This window comes from Orcinus orca, chromosome 1 (assembly GCF_937001465.1).
Source record: "Orcinus orca chromosome 1, mOrcOrc1.1, whole genome shotgun sequence".
Classification (NCBI taxonomy): domain Eukaryota; kingdom Metazoa; phylum Chordata; class Mammalia; order Artiodactyla; family Delphinidae; genus Orcinus; species Orcinus orca.
This window is the reverse complement of record NC_064559.1, coordinates 100,012,063-100,031,480: the sequence shown is the minus strand read 5'-3', so window position 1 is coordinate 100,031,480 and position 19,418 is coordinate 100,012,063. Positions and strand designations below refer to the sequence as shown.

General features: G+C 37.9%; 1 protein-coding gene across 5 annotated transcripts in view; it reads right to left on the bottom strand.

Annotated features, from left to right (window-relative positions):
• The window catches only part of ASH1L (ASH1 like histone lysine methyltransferase), a 214,309-nt gene that overhangs the window by 45,834 nt on the left and 149,057 nt on the right, over nt 1-19,418 (bottom strand). For all 5 annotated transcript variants that reach the window (XM_033414639.2, XM_033414638.2, XM_004284597.4 and 2 more), the window contains one exon: nt 838-911. In XM_033414639.2, coding sequence (XP_033270530.1) covers nt 838-911 — 74 coding nt within the window. The remainder of the gene's footprint in view (nt 1-837; nt 912-19,418) is intronic.

The window sequence follows — 19,418 nt, the reverse complement described above, 5'->3', positions numbered from 1 at the left end:
ATCTATAAGAATAATCCCACCATCATTTTTCAGTTGGTATAGATTCAAAACACTATCTCCTTCATTGTTATGAACTCTGAGACAAATATCTAACATACTGATCCTCGTAGAATTCAAGAGAGGCCACCAGACAAGAGAATGTAGACGGGAATGTTCATTGCTTTTGGCTTTCCAAAGTCAAACTTTGGTGGAATTCTGGCAAAACTCAGGAGCCTATTACCTCATTTGCATGACGATTTCCCAATGGTTGTTCTCAATATGGATTCTGGGGGCTTTAGCTTAATATAAAAATAACTGGGGGAAACTCTGCAATTAGGTAAGCAAGAGAGAAAAACAGCACCTTCCCATTTTTAGTTCCCAATATATTTAAATATCTTTTAAAAGTACAAGAGTGTTAAATATTTTCCCTGTTTCTTTTGGTAGAAGACTCTTGTTTATATGTGAAAAATAAATTCCAAACTGATGGGAAGGAACCAACAAAAATAAAGCCTGAAATTTCTTAGCGCTGCTGGCAGTACATCTAAATTCCCTTGAGACCTGCATCAAACAGGATTCTTACAGAACAGAATCTTTGCCACCAAAATAAAAGTCCAGAATAATAACAGAAGGTTTCCTAAGGAAGCAGGAACTTAATGCTATTTTGAAATATGAATAAAGGCAAAGAGGTCACATTAAATATGGATGCAAATTCATTTTTCTTAGTCTCTAACATTCACAGGGGCACTTCTCTATACTTCCTAAGATGAGAGCATAACAAGGAGGCAGAGAAAAAGACTTGCACCCCCCTTTCCCCCCGTTTACCACTTATGTATGAAACATGGTAATATACGCTCATACCTGATTATGTTTCCACTGCCAAAGGATGTCATAGGGAAGCTGAAAATCAATTCGCTTTTGCCTTAGATATTTTCCTGAAACAAAAAAATACTATCAATTTCAATATCTAATTTATACAATGGGTCAAATAGCCACAAGATTTAATATGCACTGACTAAAAAAATAAAGATTTAATTTTTAATTTTATGAATTTTCCATCACTAATTTTTAAGTTCAGCTACTCTTTTCCACTGTGCACCATGTGGTATAAGCTAAAGATGTTTTAATAGTAGCTTATACAAAACAACTAGCATAGCAAATTTACTACCAAAAATAGGTCATTATGAAGCAAACTAAATACTAAGAATTGTTCAATCATTAAAATTATTAACCAGAGCATCTGTCGTCTATTCTCCTTCATTATGTACATAATCTAAGGTTGACTATAAAAAGAAGTATAAGAGTTTTCTAAAATAGGCAACCCTGAATTTAAATAACTCAAGAGTATTTACATGCAAATTTATGATCTGTTAACATTTTTTCCTACCTATTGAAATACTACTTTTTAAAGCCAATTTTAGAGCCCTTTTCTACCTTAAAGACGTCCTTTCAATTTCTTTACTCTGTATCTTTCTGTTCGTGAAGGACTATAATGCTCAACTCATTTCTTGCAGGACTTAGACTTTTCCTTGTTATCTGGATTTTTGCCCTATCATGGTCTCCAGACCAGCAGTTCTCAAAGATTGCTCTGCTTACCCCAAGGGATCCGAGAAGTCAAAACTATTTTAATAACACTCTAAGATATTATATGCATTTTTGTTGTGCTGACATTTGTACTAATGGAGTAAAAGAATGGTGGGTAAAACTGCAGTTTTAGTATGAATCAAGGCAAGTGGCACAAAACTGTACTAGAATGAAACTAGTAGAAATGAACTATGCCAGCATCATCTAAGAATGCTCTTGATAAAGTAGTAAAAATATTAAATCTTGGCCCACAAACCAAAATCTTTATTCTGCATGACACAATGGAAGTATGCATAAAGCATTTCTGCTGCACACTGAGGTATGATGGTTATCTTAAGGTAATGCACTTGTGCAAATATTTGAATGGTGAGCTGAACTAGTTGCTTTTTCATGGAACACCGTTTTTACTTAAAGGAACTGACAGACAATGGTTATTCTGACCCAGGAACTGAAAGTAAGTCAAGTGAACTTGTTACTTCAAGAAACCCAATTGTGGACTTCCCTGGTGGCGCAGTGGTTGAGAGTCCGCCTGCCGATGCAGGGGGCACGGATTTGTGCCCCGGTCCGGGAAGATCCCACGTGCCACGGAGCGGCTGGGCTCATGAGCCATGGCTGCTGAGCCTGTGCGTCCGGAGCCTGTGCTCCGCAGCGGGAGAGGCCACAGCAGTGAGAGGCCCGTGTACCGCAAAAAAAAAAAAAAAAAAAAAAAAGAAACCCAATTGAAAATATGTTTCCGATGACAAAATTTAAGTTTGAGTGAACACTGTAATTTTGGAAAACTTGTGTCCATTAACTACCATGAGATTCTCAGTTTTTTAATACTTAAGTTTTTCTCATGAAATAAGTGGCAATTAACAAATGTGAATTGATTTGGATACATATAGGAAACGGAAAAGCAATGTAATACAGTGAATTAATATTTTTCAATGACCAATACAGGAAGTGATAAAATCATACATGGGTAAAAAAATCCATTTAAATTGCAAGAAAGACCAATGGCCACTGATTTCATACTCCAACACTGCAGTGTTAAGGAACTATGACATTTATTGATTAATTTTGCTGCAGTATCAAAGAATATCTACAGTTATCTGAATTTATTAAAATATCTTCCTCTCTTTTACAACTTTTTACCTATGTGAGGTCAGATTTCTTCATGTATTTAAACCAGAATAACATCACAACAGATAGAAGGCAAAAATAGATGCAGCTGTCCTATATTTAAGCCAGACATTAAGGAGATTCACAAAAATGTAAAATAAAGTCACATTTCTCATTAAAAAAATTTTGGGGGAAAGTTATTACCACATCCAGACTAAAATGAAAGCATAATAAACTTGCCCTCAAAAAAAAAGGGTGTGTGTGTTATTTTTCATAAAAATGTGATTTGTTACGTGCAATGAGTTTATTCATTTGACAAATCTGATGATACAGCAGCATGGATTACAGGTATATCTAAGGGGAAATAACTTATGGAGGTAGGGTAACATAACAAGTTTCTGTCTGGGGTTACATCTGGTAGAAGACTGGAGTCACATCTGGTAGAAGACTGGAGTCCACCTGTTGATAGGGAACCAAAGCTGAATGTATAACTACAAAGTCTGTAATGAAAAAGTGTATAAACAACTTAAAAGTTTATCAACAAGGAAGTAAACTTTGGTACATTTAAATAATGAATATGCAGCTATTAAAATGAAATGAGGTATATACTTACTCATATGAAAACATATTCTCCAAGTTGCAGAATAATATTATAGCAAGGGCTGATTTTTAAAAATACTTAAAAAAAAAAACCCCATTAAATAGCTATATATGGTGGGGGCTGTCTAGGAAAGGGCATGAGGGAACTTTCTGGGGTGATGATAATGTTCTTGAGAAGGGTCTGGGTTACAGAGGTGTATGAAAATTTTAAAAAACTGAGTAAAAGTACATTTAAGATTTGTGCATTTTATTTTTTTTAAATTATATAACCTAACTAGCTATTGATGTTACCCTGAGAAGACTGATTGATTTCCAATTTTTATAATAAATTTATTTTATTTTAGGCTGCGTTGGGTCTTCGTTGCTGCACGCAGGCCCTTCTCTGGTTGCGGCGAGCGGGGGCTACTCTTCGTTGAGGTGCACAGGCTTCTCACTGTGGTGGCTTCTCTTGTTGTAGAGCACAGGCTCTAAGGCGTGCGGGCTTCAGCAGTTGTGGCTCACGGGCGCTAGAGTGCAGGTTCAATAGTTGTGGTGCACGGGCTTAGTAGCTCCGCGGCACGTGGGATCTTCCCGGACCAGAGCTCGAACCCGTGTTCCCTGCATTGGCAGGCGGATTCTTTTCTTTTTTTATTCATATACATTTTCTATTGTAGACTTCTTTTTATGCTTCTATGAAATCTTAGGAACAGAATTTCTCATCATTTAAAAAAACTTTTCTTACTAGAAGAATTATACATGTTTGCTACACAAAACAAGCAAATAACAGGACAAAAAAAAAGACTCAAGTCATAATATTGCACCTATATTTTGTAATTTACTTTTTCCATCTAAATATCATAATGCACTTTTCATTCTAACAGATGCTCTCTTATATATAATGGTTACATGAAATAGATGTACCCATAATTTACTTTTTGGTACAATGTTTGCAGAGTTCACTATTACAAACAGCACTTTGATAAACATCTTTGTTGCTAAATGTCTATGGGCCAGTTTTCATTACCTTGTTAGGATAAATTCCAGAATTGCTGTGTGGTAGGGCACACAGATTTTAAAGATTTTTTGATACATACTGCCTTCTTGCATAGTGTAGGGAATCTCGAATACAAGAAGATTCTTCTCAAACCATTGGAGAAGTTTTTCCTGGAAATGAATGAATTTTTCCTTTCTCGGCACTCTACTTTACTGCTGTGCAGAATGTGTTCAGAGCAGTGTCTCCAACATCCTTGAATATCTCATTCTTTCCATAACAGATGCTTTTCTTCTGGATTGGATTAAGAGTTCCTCAGTCACAGATACTAACGTCTCTCTTGATTTTTTTCCCCCATGCCTGATGGAAAGCAGGGGAAACTTTGGGAGAAGATCCAGTCACTGACTTATATTGAGGGATGAGTGTGATGCAGAAATAGAACGGCCAAAGATGGCTGCCAGTGAAGGGAACGTTCCACCTATGATCCCTGTAAATTCAGGAGATGGTCAGGGTGGTTTTCCATTGTGCAAACTCTTCACTTTTTAGTTGTTTCCTCATTTTGCCATGGTGCTGGTCTTGGAGAGGGCAGGCTGATTCTTAACGACTGAGCCACCAGAGAAGCCCTATTTTATTTAAAAAATTATATAACCTAACTAGCTATTGATGTCACTCTGAGAAGACTGATTGATTGACTGATGCATGCATGCATGCTGCATTGGGTCTTCGTTGCTGTGCCCAGGCTTTCTTTAGTTGTGGTGAGCGGGAGGCTACTCTTCGTTGCAGTGTGCGGGCTTCTCATTGCGGTGGCTTCTCTTGTTGTGGAGCATGGGCTCTAGGCGCATGGGCTTCTGTAGTTGTGGCGTGTGGGTCAGTAGTTGTGGCTCTCGTGCTCTAGAGCACAGGCTCAGTAGTTGTAGCGCACGGGCTTAGTTGCTCCGTGGCATGTGGGATCTTCCTGGAACAGGGCTCGAACCCGTGTCTCCTGCACTGGCACGTGGATTCTTAACCACTGCAACACCAGAGAAGCCCTGTGCATTTTACTGATGGTAAATTCACCTCAAAAGAAAAACCCTATAAGCAAATACTGAGATCTTGACTCTGATATAATGAAATATTTATGGGGGAAGTATATCAATTTACTTTGCAGCATGTCCAAAAATAGGATGGAATAAAAGATGGATAAATATATGATAAATCAGTCAAATATTAATGAAAAAGTCTAGGTGATGGGATATTTTGTGTTTAGTTTTTTCAAACTTCTGTATGCTGAAAAATTTCATAATAAAGTGTTGGAAAAAACCAGCTATATGTATATAGGAAAAAGTTTGAAAGGGTATATGCTAAACTATTATATTTCTGGGAAGGGGAACTTTATCTTTTAATTCACATCTTTCTACATTAAAAGGAATATTTACGAGTATGTACTGTTTCTAACAACAATAAAATAAAAATAATTCTTTTAAAAGTCAAAATTGCTTCTCAGAAGACAGGACAAATCCCTTAATGTAAAGGGTTAACTCCTTTCTTAATGTGTTTTCTGTAGAGAAGAGGGTGTAAAAGAATGAAGGAGTAGACAGTAAGTTCTGAATTTTTAAAAAGAACACTTTTCTTTCTCTTTCTAGGAAAGAAAGCATCCATTATCCACTTCAACTAACTTTAAAGACACAATTTTCCCCAGTGCCCAGCATCTTGAGTTCTCCTACCAACATCTCCACAGATGTTATGTTGCTTTTCCTGGCATTATTTGTATTTCTCCTCTCTAATCCATATATTAAGTGTTGAGGAAAAAAATGATGGGTCAGTCTTTCCTTTCCTCTAACATTTCTGAAACCAGACCTAGGTAATTCATTTTTAGTAAGTGAGACTCACTTAAAGAGATTTCCTTGTCAAATCCTGCTGGAGATGATACCTCAGAGGAACCTATTCAGGAGTTCCTCATTTGGAAAAATTATTCTTTGAGCTAATCCTCATTTTTACTTTTAAAAAAAATTTATTTATTTTTGGCTGTGTTGGGTCTTCGTTTCTGTGCAAGGGCTTTCTCTAGTTGCGGCAAGCGGGGGCCACTCTTCATCGCGGTGCACGGGCTTCTCACTATCGCGGCCTCTTGTTGCGGAGCACAGGCTCCAGACGCGCAGGCTCAGTAGTTGTGGCTCACGGGCCTAGTTGCTCCGCGGCATGTGGGATCCTCCCAGACCAGGGCTCGAACCCGTGTCCCCTGCATTGGCAGGCAGATTCTCAACCACCGCGCCACCAGGGAAGCCCTCCTTTTTTTTTTTTTTTTTGGCTGTACGCGGGCCTCTCACTGTTGTGGCCTCTCCCGTTGCAGAGCACAGGCTCCGGACGCGCAGGCTCAGCGGCCATGGCTCACGGGCCCAGCCGCTCCGCGGCATGTGGGATCTTCCCGGACTGGGGCACGAACCCGCGTCCCCTGCATCGGCAGGCGGACTCTCAACTACTGTGCCACCAGGGAAGCCCCCTCCTCATTTTTAAAATGGGAAAAAAAATCACTTTCTATCCATCTGAAAATTAGATGAAATCATATCTTTTGTAGGTTTTTTTTAACTGTGTGTTGGAGCCTTGAGATCTCAAATCCTGCCACTGGTCACTAGGAAAGGAGCAGAGAAATCCTTTACTTTTCCCTTTGAAATAAAACTGATTCTGTGGGCAAGAAAGTCATTTCAAGAGGCTACAGAAACTTGTGTTGACCTTGAAATCCGGAAGAGGAAGGTCCATGATGATTTTCTTTTACAGAATCAATCCTAATATGAAAAGGATATGAACAATAGGAGGAGGAACATCTCCACAAAAGCACTCCATTGTTAATCAGATAGTTAGGCAAATGAGGAAACCAAAGGAGAGAGAGGTACTTAATAAAAAGGAGAAAGGTAATAATGGCTTTGCCTTTTTCCAAGATATCTTAAAATCTGACAAAAACGTGGCCTCTTTTGTTTTCTAAACAACAATAAGGTGACTGACCTTCAGAAAAAGTTCAGCTTGTTTATATATAATCTAAGTACTGGGTTACAATATCACTCTACGTATAGGTAATAATTATTTATTATGATTCCCATCCCCCCTTTGTAAGAATGTCAGCTCCACAGAGGCATGGATCTCTACCTATTTGTTTACTGATGTATCCAAAGCATCTAGAAAATTGCCTGATCAAAGAGCAGGTATTAAATATTTTCTGAATGAATGAAAATATATATTCCATGGCATACTTTTTTTTTCTTTTTAATTTATTAATTTGGCTGCTTGGGGCCTTAGTTGCAGCAGCAAGAGGGATCTCCGTTGTGGCATGTGGAATCTTTTGTTGTGGCACGTGGGCTCTTCGTAGCCATGTGCGGGCTTCTTTCTAGTTGTGGTGTGGGGGCTCCAGAGCACGTGGGCTCTGTAGTTGCAGCATGCAGTCTCTCTAGTTGTGGTGCTTGGGCTCTCTAGTTGTGGCTCGCGGGCTCAGTTGCCCCACGGCATGCGGGATCTTAGTTCCACGACCAGGGATGGAACCTGCATTGGATTCTTAACCACTGTACCACCAGGGAAGTCCCTACGGTGTAAGTTTCGAGGTACTCCACTAGTTGTTCTCTTTTAACCCTACTAAGCAGTATCACCACCTTCCCCCAGTTTCTTGAATTCTGCTCTTCCTAAGCACAATTTCTCTCCTTTTTTTTTTTGGCTTGTTATGCTAATTCATTTTCCTCCAGTTTTACTGAGATATAATTGAGATATATCATTATATAAGTTTAAGGTGTACAGCATAATGGTTTGAGTTACATATACTGTGAAATGATTACAGCTATACATTTATTTAGCACCATCATCTCTTATAGATACAATCAAAAGAGAAAGCAAAAAAAAAAAGAAAAAAATTTTTTTCTTGTGACGAGAACACTTAGAATTTACTTACTCTCTTAACAATTTCATATATATCATACAGCAGTGTTAACTATAGCTATGCTGTAGATTATATCCCTAGTATTTACTTATCTTGTAACTGGGAATTTGTACCTTTTGACCACTTACTCCCCTTCCCCTGATCCCTCTGGTAACCACACATAATCTGATCCCCTTTTCTATTACACACACACACATACACACACACACGTGTGCAGAGATGTTTTTAGATTCCATATATAAGTGAGATCATACAATATTTCTCTTTCTCTTTCTGACTTATTTCTCTTAGCATAATGCCCTCAAGGTCCATCCATGTTGTTGCAAACTGCAGGATTTCCTCATTTGTTATTTTTTATGGCTGAATAATATTCCATCGAATGTACGTGTGTGTGTGTGTGTACTGTAGTATGATATACATACAACTACTTTATCCATTCATCCCTTGATGGACACTTAGGTTGTTTTCATGTCTTGGCTGTTATAAATAATGCTGCTATGAACATGGGTGTGCAGGTATCTTTTCGAGTTAGTGTTTTCATTTCCTTTGGATATATTCCCAGAAGTGAAATTGCTGGATTATATGGTAGTTCTATTTTTTAAATAATTAATTAATTAATTAAGCTACACTGGCATTTATTTAGTTGTGGCACTCGGGATCTCCACTGCCAGCGTGGGATCTTTGTTGAGGCATGTGGGATCTTTTAGGTGTGACATGCAGGATCTTTAGTTGCAGCATGTGAACTCTTAGTTGCAGCATGTGGGATGTAGTTCCCTGACCAGGACCGAACCCGAGCCCCCTGCATTGGAAGCGTGGAGTCTTAACCACTGAACCACCAGGAAGTCCCTGGTAGTTCTATTTTTAATTTTTTTTTTGCTGCATCACGCAGCATGCAGGATCTTAGTTCCCTGACCAGGGATTGAACCTGTGACCACTGGAGTGGAAGTGTGGATTATTTATTTATTTTTTGGGGCTGTGTTGGGTCTTAGATGCAGCATGCGGGATCTTTCATTGCGGCGCGTGGGTTTCTCTCTAGTTGTGGCATGTGGGTTTTCTCTCTCTAGTTGTGGTGTGCAGGCTCCAGGGTGCGTGGGCTCTGTAGTTTGCGGCATGAAGGCTCTCTTGTTGAGGCGCGTGGGCTCAGTAGTCATGGAGCGTGGGCTTAGTTGCCCTTCGGCATGTGGGATCTTAGTTCCCTGACCAGGGATTGAACCTGCGTCCCCTGCATTGGAAGGTGGATTCTTTACCACTGGACCACCAGGGAAGTCCTGGAAGTGTGGATTCTTAACCACTGGACTGCTGGGGAGGTCCCTATTTTTAATTTTTTGAGGATCCTCCATACCGTTTTCCAAAATGCCTGTACCAACACAATTTCTTAAACAGAACCAGCTCCCTCACACTTTTATATTCTCATGTATCATTCTTCTCACTTAAAATTAAATCCTTTCCACCAAACTCTGTCCTTTGCCTCATTCTTAACCTTACCTAAAAATCTGTAATTTTAACATAGCTATTGTAAACAACCACATTCAACCCAGATTGCTAGAGTTGCTATCTCCAATAAGGTAGTTAATGTAATTAAAATTATCCTTTGTTGTTTATATAGTTGGTGGTTTTCTCTATCCGTGTAATAAAGATATTCTCCAATTTATCAAGTATGTAAGAAGGAATTAATATTCAGTATATATAAAGAACTAAGCTCAAGAACAAAAAAAAATTGACTCAATTCAAAAATGGACAAGGACTTGGGAATTCCCAGGCAGTCCAGTTGATAGGACTCGGCGCTTTCACTGCTGTGGGCCCGGGTTCAATCCTGATTGGTGAACTAAGATTTTAAGATCTTGCAAGCTGTGTGGTGCAGCCAAAAAAACAGGCAATCTACAGATTCAATTCAATCCCTATCAAATTACCAATGGCCTTTTTCACAGAACTAGATCAAAAAAATCTTAAAATTTGTATGGAGACACAAAAGACCTTGAATAGCCAAAGCAATCTTTTTTTTTAAAATTTATTTATTTTTGGCTGCATTGGGTCTTGGTTGCTGCACTTGGGCTTTCTCTAGTTGTGGCGAGCAGGGGTTACTCTTCATTGCGATGTGTGGGGCTTCTCATTGCCATGGCTTCTCCTGTTGCAGAGCATGGGATCTAGGCACGTGGGCTTCAGTAGTTGTGGCACATGGGCTCCAGTAGTTGTGGTTCGCAGGCTCTAGAGCGCAGGCTCGGTAGTTGTGGCGCACGGGCTTAGTTGCTCCGTGACATGAGGGATCTTCCCAAACCAGGGCTCGAACCTGTGTTCCCTACATTGGCAGGTGGATTCTTAACCACTGTGCCACCAAGGAAGCCCAGCCAAAGCAATCTTGAAAAAGAAAAATGGAGCTGGAGGAACCAGGTTCCATGACTTCAGACTATACTATAAAGCTACAGTCATCAAAACAGTACAGTACTGGCACAGAAACGGAAATATTGATCAATGGAATAGGATAGAAAGCCCAGAAATAACCCCACACATCTATGGTCAATCTATGACAAAGGAGGCAAATACAATGAAGAAAAGACAGTCTTTTCAATAAATGGTGCTAGGAAAACCAGACAGCTACATGCAAAAAAATGAAACTAGAACATTCTTGAACACCATACACAAAACTTAACTCAAAATGGATTAAAGACCTAAATGTAAGAGCAGATACTATACAACTCTTAGAGGAAAACATAGGCAGAATACTCTTTGACATAAATCACAGCAATATGTTTTTCTCTTTTTTTAAATTAATTTTTATTGGAGTATGGTTGCTTGCAATATATTTTTCGATCCATCTCCCAGAGTAATGGTAATAAAAACAAAAATAAACAAATGGGACCTAATTAAACTTAAAAGCTTTTGCACAGCAAAGGAAACCACAAACAAAACAAAAAGACAACCCACAGAATGGGAGAAAATATTCACAAATGATGTGACCAACAAGGGATTAGTGTCCAAAATTTACAAAGAGCACATGTGGCTCAATATCCAAAAAACAAACAACCCAATCAAAAAATGGGCAGAAGACCTAAATAGACATTTCTCCAAAGAAGACATACAGATGGCCTAGAGGCACATGAAAAGATGCTCAACATCACTAATTATGAGAGAAATGCAAATCAAGACTACAGTGAGATATCACCTCACATGGTCAGAATGGCCATCATCAAAAAATCTACGAACAATAAATGCTGGAGAGGGCATGGAGAAAAGGGAACCCTCCCACACTGTTGGTGGGAATGTAAATTGGTATAGCCACTATGAAGAACAGTGTGGAGGTTCCTTAAGAAAACTAAAAATAGAGCTACCATATGATCCAGCAATCCCACTCCTGAGCATATATCTGGCGAAAAACATGGTTTGAAAGGATACATGCACCCCAGTGTTCACTGCAGCACTGTTTACAATAGCTGACACATGAAAGCAACCTAAATGTCCATTGACAGATGAATGGATAAAGAAGATGTGGTACATATATATAATGGAATATTAGTCATTAAAAAGAATGAAATAATGCCACTTGCAGCAACATGGATGGACCTGGAGATTATCATACTAAGTGAAGTGAGTCAGACAGAGAAAGAAAAATATCATATGATATCGCTTACATGCAGAATCTAAAAAAAAAAAAAAAATACAAATGAACTTATTTACGTAACAGAAACAGACTCAAAAACTCAGAGAATAAACTTATGGTTACCAGGGGAGAAGCGTGAGGGGGAGGGATAGATTGGGGGTTTGGGATTGACATGTACACACTGCTATATTTAAAACAGATAACCAAAAAGGACCTACTGTTAAAAAAAAAAAAAGACAAGGACTTGAGTAGACATTTCAGTAAAGAAGATACACAAACGGCCAATAAGTACTTAAAGAGATGTTCAACATCACTAATCATTAGGAAAATGAAAATCAAAACCACAACGAGACACTGCTTCACACCTGTTAGGATGGCTATTACAGAAAAAAACAGAAAATGACAAGTATTACCAAGGATGTGGAGAAACTGAACTCTTAAGATTTGCTGGTGGGGTTGTAAAGTGGTATAGTCTGTAGATGTACCATATGATAAAGCAATTACACTTCTGGGTACACACATAAAAGAACTGAAACCAGGGGTCCTCAACAGAGAATTCTGTAAGCCAATGTTTATAGCAGTATTATTCGCAATTGCAAAAAAGTGAAAACATTAGAAAATGTCCATTGACAGATGAATGGATAAACAAAATGTGTGCGTATGTATACATACACACACACAGGAATACTATCCACCATTAAAAAGAAATGAAGTTCTCATATATGCTGCAAAATGGAAGAACTTATGTTAACATAAAGACATTATGTTAAGTGAAATCAGGAAGACACAAAAGGACAAATATTGTTGTTAAGATTTCGCCTATATGAGGTACCTATAATAGTCAAATCATAGAGCTAGAAAGAAGAACAGTGGTTATCAGAGGCTGGGGGAAGGGGAGAATAGGAAATTGTTATTTAATGGGTACAGAGTTTCAGTTTGGGATGATGAAAAAGTTCTAGAAATGCACAGGGGTGATGGTTGCACAACAGCGTGAATGTACTTAGTGCCACTGAACCTTATACTTAAAAATGGTCAAAATGCAAAATTTAAGTTATGTATATTTTACCTCAAGTTAAAATTAATAATGTAATATACCAAAACCACTGTGTGCTTTAAAATGGGTGAATTGTGCCTCAATAAGCTGTTAAAAAAAGTACAACCATGTTAAAATTTTTTGCTTCATCCATTAAACAATTACTTAGAAAGGCTCAGAAGGAGAAGGAAAGCCTATTGTAAATGCCCATATTATTGCTTACTGTATTCTTTCTGCATTCCTGATGTTCCAAGGTTCCTTCTTTTATTTCTTTCTGTTTAGAGAACTTCCTTTACCCATAGGATAGATTTGCTGGCAACAAACCTAAGAATCCTTTGCTTCTTTCAATTCCTGAAAGAAGGATATTTTCATTGGGTATAGGATTCTGGTTTGACAGTTCTTCTTTCAGTACTTGAAAAATGTGCCACTTACATGAACTCAGACGTGAAATCCACTGTCATTTGATTTGTTTTACCCCTATGGATATGGAGTCATTTCTCTCTCATTGTTTTAAAATTGTTTCGTCTTTAGTATGCTGAAGTTTGATCATGTGTCTCAGCATGGATTTTTTTGACTATATATACCCTGTTCCGGGTTTGCTCATCTTCTTCAATCAGAAGGTTTATGTCTTCTGCCAAATTTGGGAAGTTTTCAAGACATTATTTACTCAAGTACTTTTTTTAATCTCTACCTTCTTTCTTTTCTCCTTCCAGGACACCAAGAACATAAATATTAGCTCTTTTGTCATGGTCCCATAGCCTCCAGTTTGTTTGTTTTTTTAAATGTCTATTTTCTCTTTTGTTCAGATTGGGTAATACTTGTAACACTCCATCACCTACTTCACTGATTCTTTCCTGTATATCTTTCATTCTGCTGTTGAGTCTATCCCCAAGCTTTTAATTTCAGCTACTGCATCTTTCAATTCTAAAAATTATATGTTTTTCCTATTTTTCATTTCTTTGCCAAGGCTTTCTTTTTATGTTTTAAGCATGTTTATAACTGCTTGTTGAAGTGTTTTTTAAAAATCATAATTGCTGTAAAATCTGTCAGATAATTCTAATATCTTGGTGTTGGCATACATTGATGCCTTTTAAAATTCAGTTTGAGATCTCCCAGGTTCTTGGTATGACATATGATTTTCAATTCAAACCTAGACATTTTTGTATTATGTTATGAGATTTTGGGATTTTATATGTACCTCCTGCCCCTAAACATGCATAGCCTACCCTATTATCAACATCCTCCACCAGAGCTGTACATTTGTTAACAACTGAAGAACATATACTGACATATCATTATCACTCAAAGTCCATAGTTTACATCAGTATCTTAGTATTGCATATTCTATGACTTTGAACAAATGTATAATGATATGTATTCACCATTAACGTATCACAACGAATAGTTTCATTGCCCTAAAAATCCTCTGTGCTCTGTAGATTCATCCTTCCTTCCCCTCAAACCACTGGCAATCACATCTTATTAATGTCTCCACAGTTTTGCCTTCCAGAATGTCATTTAGTTGGAATCATACAGTATGTAGCCTTTTTAGATTGGCTTCTTTCATTCAGTACTATGAATTTAAAATTTTTCACTGTCTTTTCATGGCTTGATAGCTATTTCTTTTCAGTGCTGAATAATATTCCACTGTCTGGATGTACCACAGTTTATCCATTCACTTACTGAAAGACATCTTGGTTGCTTTCAAGTTTTGGCAATTATGAATAAAGCTGCTTTAAACATCTGTGTGCAGGTTACTGCACAGACTTAAGTTTTCAACTTCTTTGGGTAAATACCAAGGAGTTCAATTGTTGGATTGTATGGTAGGAGTGTGTTTAGTTTTTTAATACAATTGATTTTTATATACTGATTTTTTTCCCCCAGTAGTCTTGCTACTAGTTGTAGTAACTTTTTAGTGCATCTCTTTGGATTTTCTACATACACGATCATGTTATTTGCAAACAGAAACAGTTTGACTTTTTCCTTCCTGATCTTTATGACTTTTATTCATCTTCTTGCCTTACTGCACTGGTAGAACATCCAGAATAATGCTGAAAATAAGTAAACAGAGTGAACATTTTTACCTTCTTTCCAATTTTAGAAGGAAGCATTCAATATCCTATCATTAAGTATGATCTGCTTTCTATTCAATGTAACACTAAGGAAATTCCTTTCTAGTTCTAAGAGTTTATAATCAACTTTGTTCTGTAGTTGTTTTTTTCAACTAAAGTCTTTGTCAGGTTTTCTATCAGGGTTACACTAAGCTTATGAAATGAGTTGGGAATTGTTTCTCCCCTACTTTCACAAAGTGTTTGTGTTAAGACTGGTGTTATTTGTTTCTCAAATATATATAACAGTTCACAAGGGAAAACCGTTTAGTTCCGGAATTTTTTTTTTTTTTTTGGCTGCATTGGGTGTTTGTTGCTGTGCTCGGGCTTTCTCTAGTTTGGAGAGTGGGGGCTACTCTTCCTTGCAGTGCGTGGGCTTCTCACTGCAGTGGCTTCTCCTGTTGCACAGCACGGGCTTTAGGCACACGGGCTTCAGTAGTTGTGGCACACAGGCTCAGGAGTTGTGGCTCATGGGCTCTAGAGCGCAGGCTCAGTAGTTGTGGTGCGCAGACTTAGCTGTTCCGCGGCATGTGAGATCTTCCCGGACCAGGGCTCGAACCCGTGTACCCTGCATTGGCAGGTGGACTCTTAACCACTGCGCCACCAGGGAAGCCCCAGTTCTGGAATTTTTCATGTGAAAGATTTAGTAAGGAACTCAATTTCTTTAAACAATTATAGGATATTCAGATGTTTAATTTCATTTATAAGTTGTATTTTGTAAGGAATTTGCCCATTTCATATATTGTTAAACGTATTGGCATAAAGTTATTTATATTATTAGCCTCTTAATGACTGTAGGACCATTAGTATGGATACTGGCAAATTGTGTTACCTCTTCCTTTGTCTTGATCAGTGCAGCGAGAGGTTATTAATTTTGTTGCTATTTTCAAATCTTTGTTCCCTTATTGTCTGTTTAATATTTTACTGATTTCTGTTCATTATCATCTACCAGTTTTCTAGAAATAAGTGGGATGGCTTTACTCTTCTCATTGACATTGAGTACAGTCAGTCCTCCATATCTGTGGGTTCTAGGCATCTATGGATTCAACCAAACGTGGATCAAAAATAAATTTTAAAAAATTCCAGAAAATTCCAAAAAGCAAAACTTGAATTTTCCCAGTGCTGCTAACTATATACACAGCATTATAAGTAATCTAGAGATGATTAAAAGTCTACAGGAGGATGTGTGTAGGTTATATGCAAATACTACACCATTTTATATAAGGGACTTGAACATCCTTGGATTTTAATATCTGAGGAGGCTCCTGGAACCAATACCCCACGGATACAGAGGGACAACTTTACTTGGTCATAGTAAACCAAGGGGAGGGGGTATCCACTCTGTGTTAATTATTTCAAAATAAGTATCATTTAATCCTCACAACTCAGGTTGGAAACAGTCTCAACATATAGGTGAAGATGCTGAGATGTAGAGTAGATAATTAACTTGTTCAAGATCACTTAGCTACAAGAGTGTGAAATGAAAAGAGGAGTCTCTTGTGTTTGATTCCAAGGTGTGTTGAGGGTCCCCAAGACCACCTTCAGGTCTGGTGACTCACAGGACTCAGCATATAGTCAGACTCATGGCTATATTTTAGTATAGCAAAAAGACACAAAGCAAAATCCATAAAGAGAAAAAATACATTGGGCAAAATCTGGAGGGAACCAGGCACAAGTTTACAAAAGTCCTCTCTCAGTAGAGTCATGCAAGATGCAATCTTTGGCAATGTACTGTGACGATACGTGTAAAATGTTGGCTAACAAGAGAGCTCATTAGAAACTCAGCACCCAAGGTTTTAATTGGTGGCTGGTCATTTAGGTACCCTCTACCTAGGATGTACCAAAATTCCATTCTCTTTGAATGAAACCAAGTGTTCAGCAGAAACCATACAGTTTATACATGGTAGGCACAGTAAAGACTCTCTTACCATCTAGGGAAAGTTTTATAATAGAGGGAACTATTTACTATTCAAGTTTCCAGATGCCAGCTAATGGCCAACCTTGTAAGCAGGACTTTCTAAGAATAGAAGTCTTAGGTCTGCTATTTTAATTCTTTTCTGCACATAAGGCCTATGTTCTTTCCACTGTATCAGGAAAAGCAGTCAAGATTTGGCCTAAGTCTGAATGACTTGTAGGGGCAAATGACAAAAGCTATGTTGAGAAGGATTCTGAATTCTTTTCTGAGCTCACCAGAAAAGGGTATCACGATATATTTCACAACAACTGTCAGAGTAAAAAGAAGGGCCTACATACTAAGTAATGGATTCTTGTTGACTGATAAGTCTACTGCAAAAACAGCTTCAATTCAGTAATTACCAGTTATTGAATGATTACTCTGTTAGGTACTGTGCTAAGTATTTTACATGCATTATTTTATTTAATATTCATATTAATTTCTATTTTACACTAAAGAATTTGAGGCCTTAAAAAAAAAAAAAAAAAAAGAATTTGAGGCCTTGAGATGTGTCAAGTTGCCCAGGATCACACAGCTAGTAATTGTTGGAGGTGGAATTTGACTCAAGGCCTAACTGATGCCAGAAGCCAAATGTGAAAGCCTATGTCTTCATTTTTCTTGCTCTCATACTCCCCAGAAGATTTTTGAAAAACTATGAATCCCCTTATGCATTTTCTTTTTTTTTTTTTTTTCCTTTGCAATACGCGGGCCTCTCCCGTTGCGGAGCACAGGCTCCGGACGCGCAGGCTCAGCGGCCATGGCTCACGGGCCCAGCCTCTCCGCGGCATGTGGGATCTTCCCGGACCGGGGCACGAACCCGTGTCCCCTGCATCGGCAGGCGGATTCTCAACCACTGCGTCACCAGGGAAGCCCTCCCTTATGCATTTTTAAATGTAAAGTTTAAACAGTTGCAAATGATGTAATATTTGGTTACAGCGTTTAAAAATGATGAAACTGCATACCATAGGGATTTAATACTTATCACTATTCATTAAAAAAGGAATACTCCCTTCTTTAACATTTAGAAAATTAAATCATTTCTTTTTATCCTTGAACATTATTTCTATTTCACTTATTCTGGGGAATTTTATCTTAATATTGTATTTTTTTTTGCTTGAAATTCTTTTATTGAACAATCTATCCTCCTACTCTACAAAAAAGTGTTTAACACTAAAAGTAGCTGTGAACATAAAGCTCAAAGCATTAAAAATTTTCTTTTGCATTGTATAATCACTGTAATTTTTATAAATATATGCCTGACTAAACCAACATAAATATAATATACATTTTCAAAATTACAGCTTTATTGGGGCAAAATTCACATACCATAAAATTCAACTTTTTAAAATGTACTATTCAGTGGGTTTTAGTATATGGAGTGTGTAGCCATCACTACAGGATGGTTAATTTTATGTGTCAACTTGGCTGGATCACAGTACCCAGATATTTGGTTAAACATGATTCTAGATGTGTCTGTCAAAGTATTTTTTGGATGAGATTAACATGCAAATCAAAAGATTCCAAGGAAAGCAGATTATTCTCCATAATGTGGGTAGAATTCATCCAATCAGATGAAGGACTCAAAAGAATAAAGACTGACTTCCACAGAGTGAATTCTGTCAGTAGACTGCCTTCAGACTCCTTGAGCTGCAAGATCAACTTTTTCCTGGGTCTCCATGCTGCCAGCCTACCTTGCAGATTTTGGACTTGCTAGCCTCCACAATTGCGTAAGCCAAGTCCTTAAAATAAACCTTTCTCCCTATATATCTTATTGGTTGTTTCCTTGGAGACCTCTGACTAATATAATCAACATTATTTGGGAACATTTTCGTCATCCCCAAAAGAAACCTTGTACCCATTAGCAGTCACTCCACATTCTCCCCTACCCCCAGTCCCTGGAAACCATTCATCTACTTTGTGTTTCTATGTATTTGCCTATTCTGGACATTTCATAAAAATGGAATCATAAAACACGTGGTGTTTTGTGACTGTCTTTTTTTTTTTTGTGACTGTCTTCTTTCACAAAGCATAATGTTTTCACGGTTCACCCATGTTGTCACATGTCTCAGTACTTAATTTCTTGTTATTGCCCAATAACATTCCTTTGTGCAGATATATCACATTTTGTTTACACACAGCATGCGAGATTCCAGTTCCCTGACCAGGGATCATACACCCCTCCCCCCGCCCCAAGTGGAAGCACAGGATCCTAACCATTGGACCACTAGGGAAGTCCTTTGGATGTATGTTTTCAATTCTTTTGGGTATGTATCTAAGCAGCAGTATTGCTAGGTCTTATATTAAATCTGTGATTAACTTGTTGGGAACTACTAAAATGTTTCCCAAAGAGGTTTACACCACTTCACATTCTTACCAGCAATGTATGAGGGTTCCAGTTTCTTCACACCCTCTTTAATCCTTTAATTAAAGCCATCCCAGTGGGTGTGAAGTGATAATCTCATTATGGTTTTGAGATCCATTTCCCTAATGACTAATGATGTTGAGCATCTTTTCATGTGCTTATTGACCCTTTCTATATCTTTTTCTGGAGAAAGATCAATTCAAATCATTTACTCTTGAAAAGATTCTGTTGTTTGTCTTT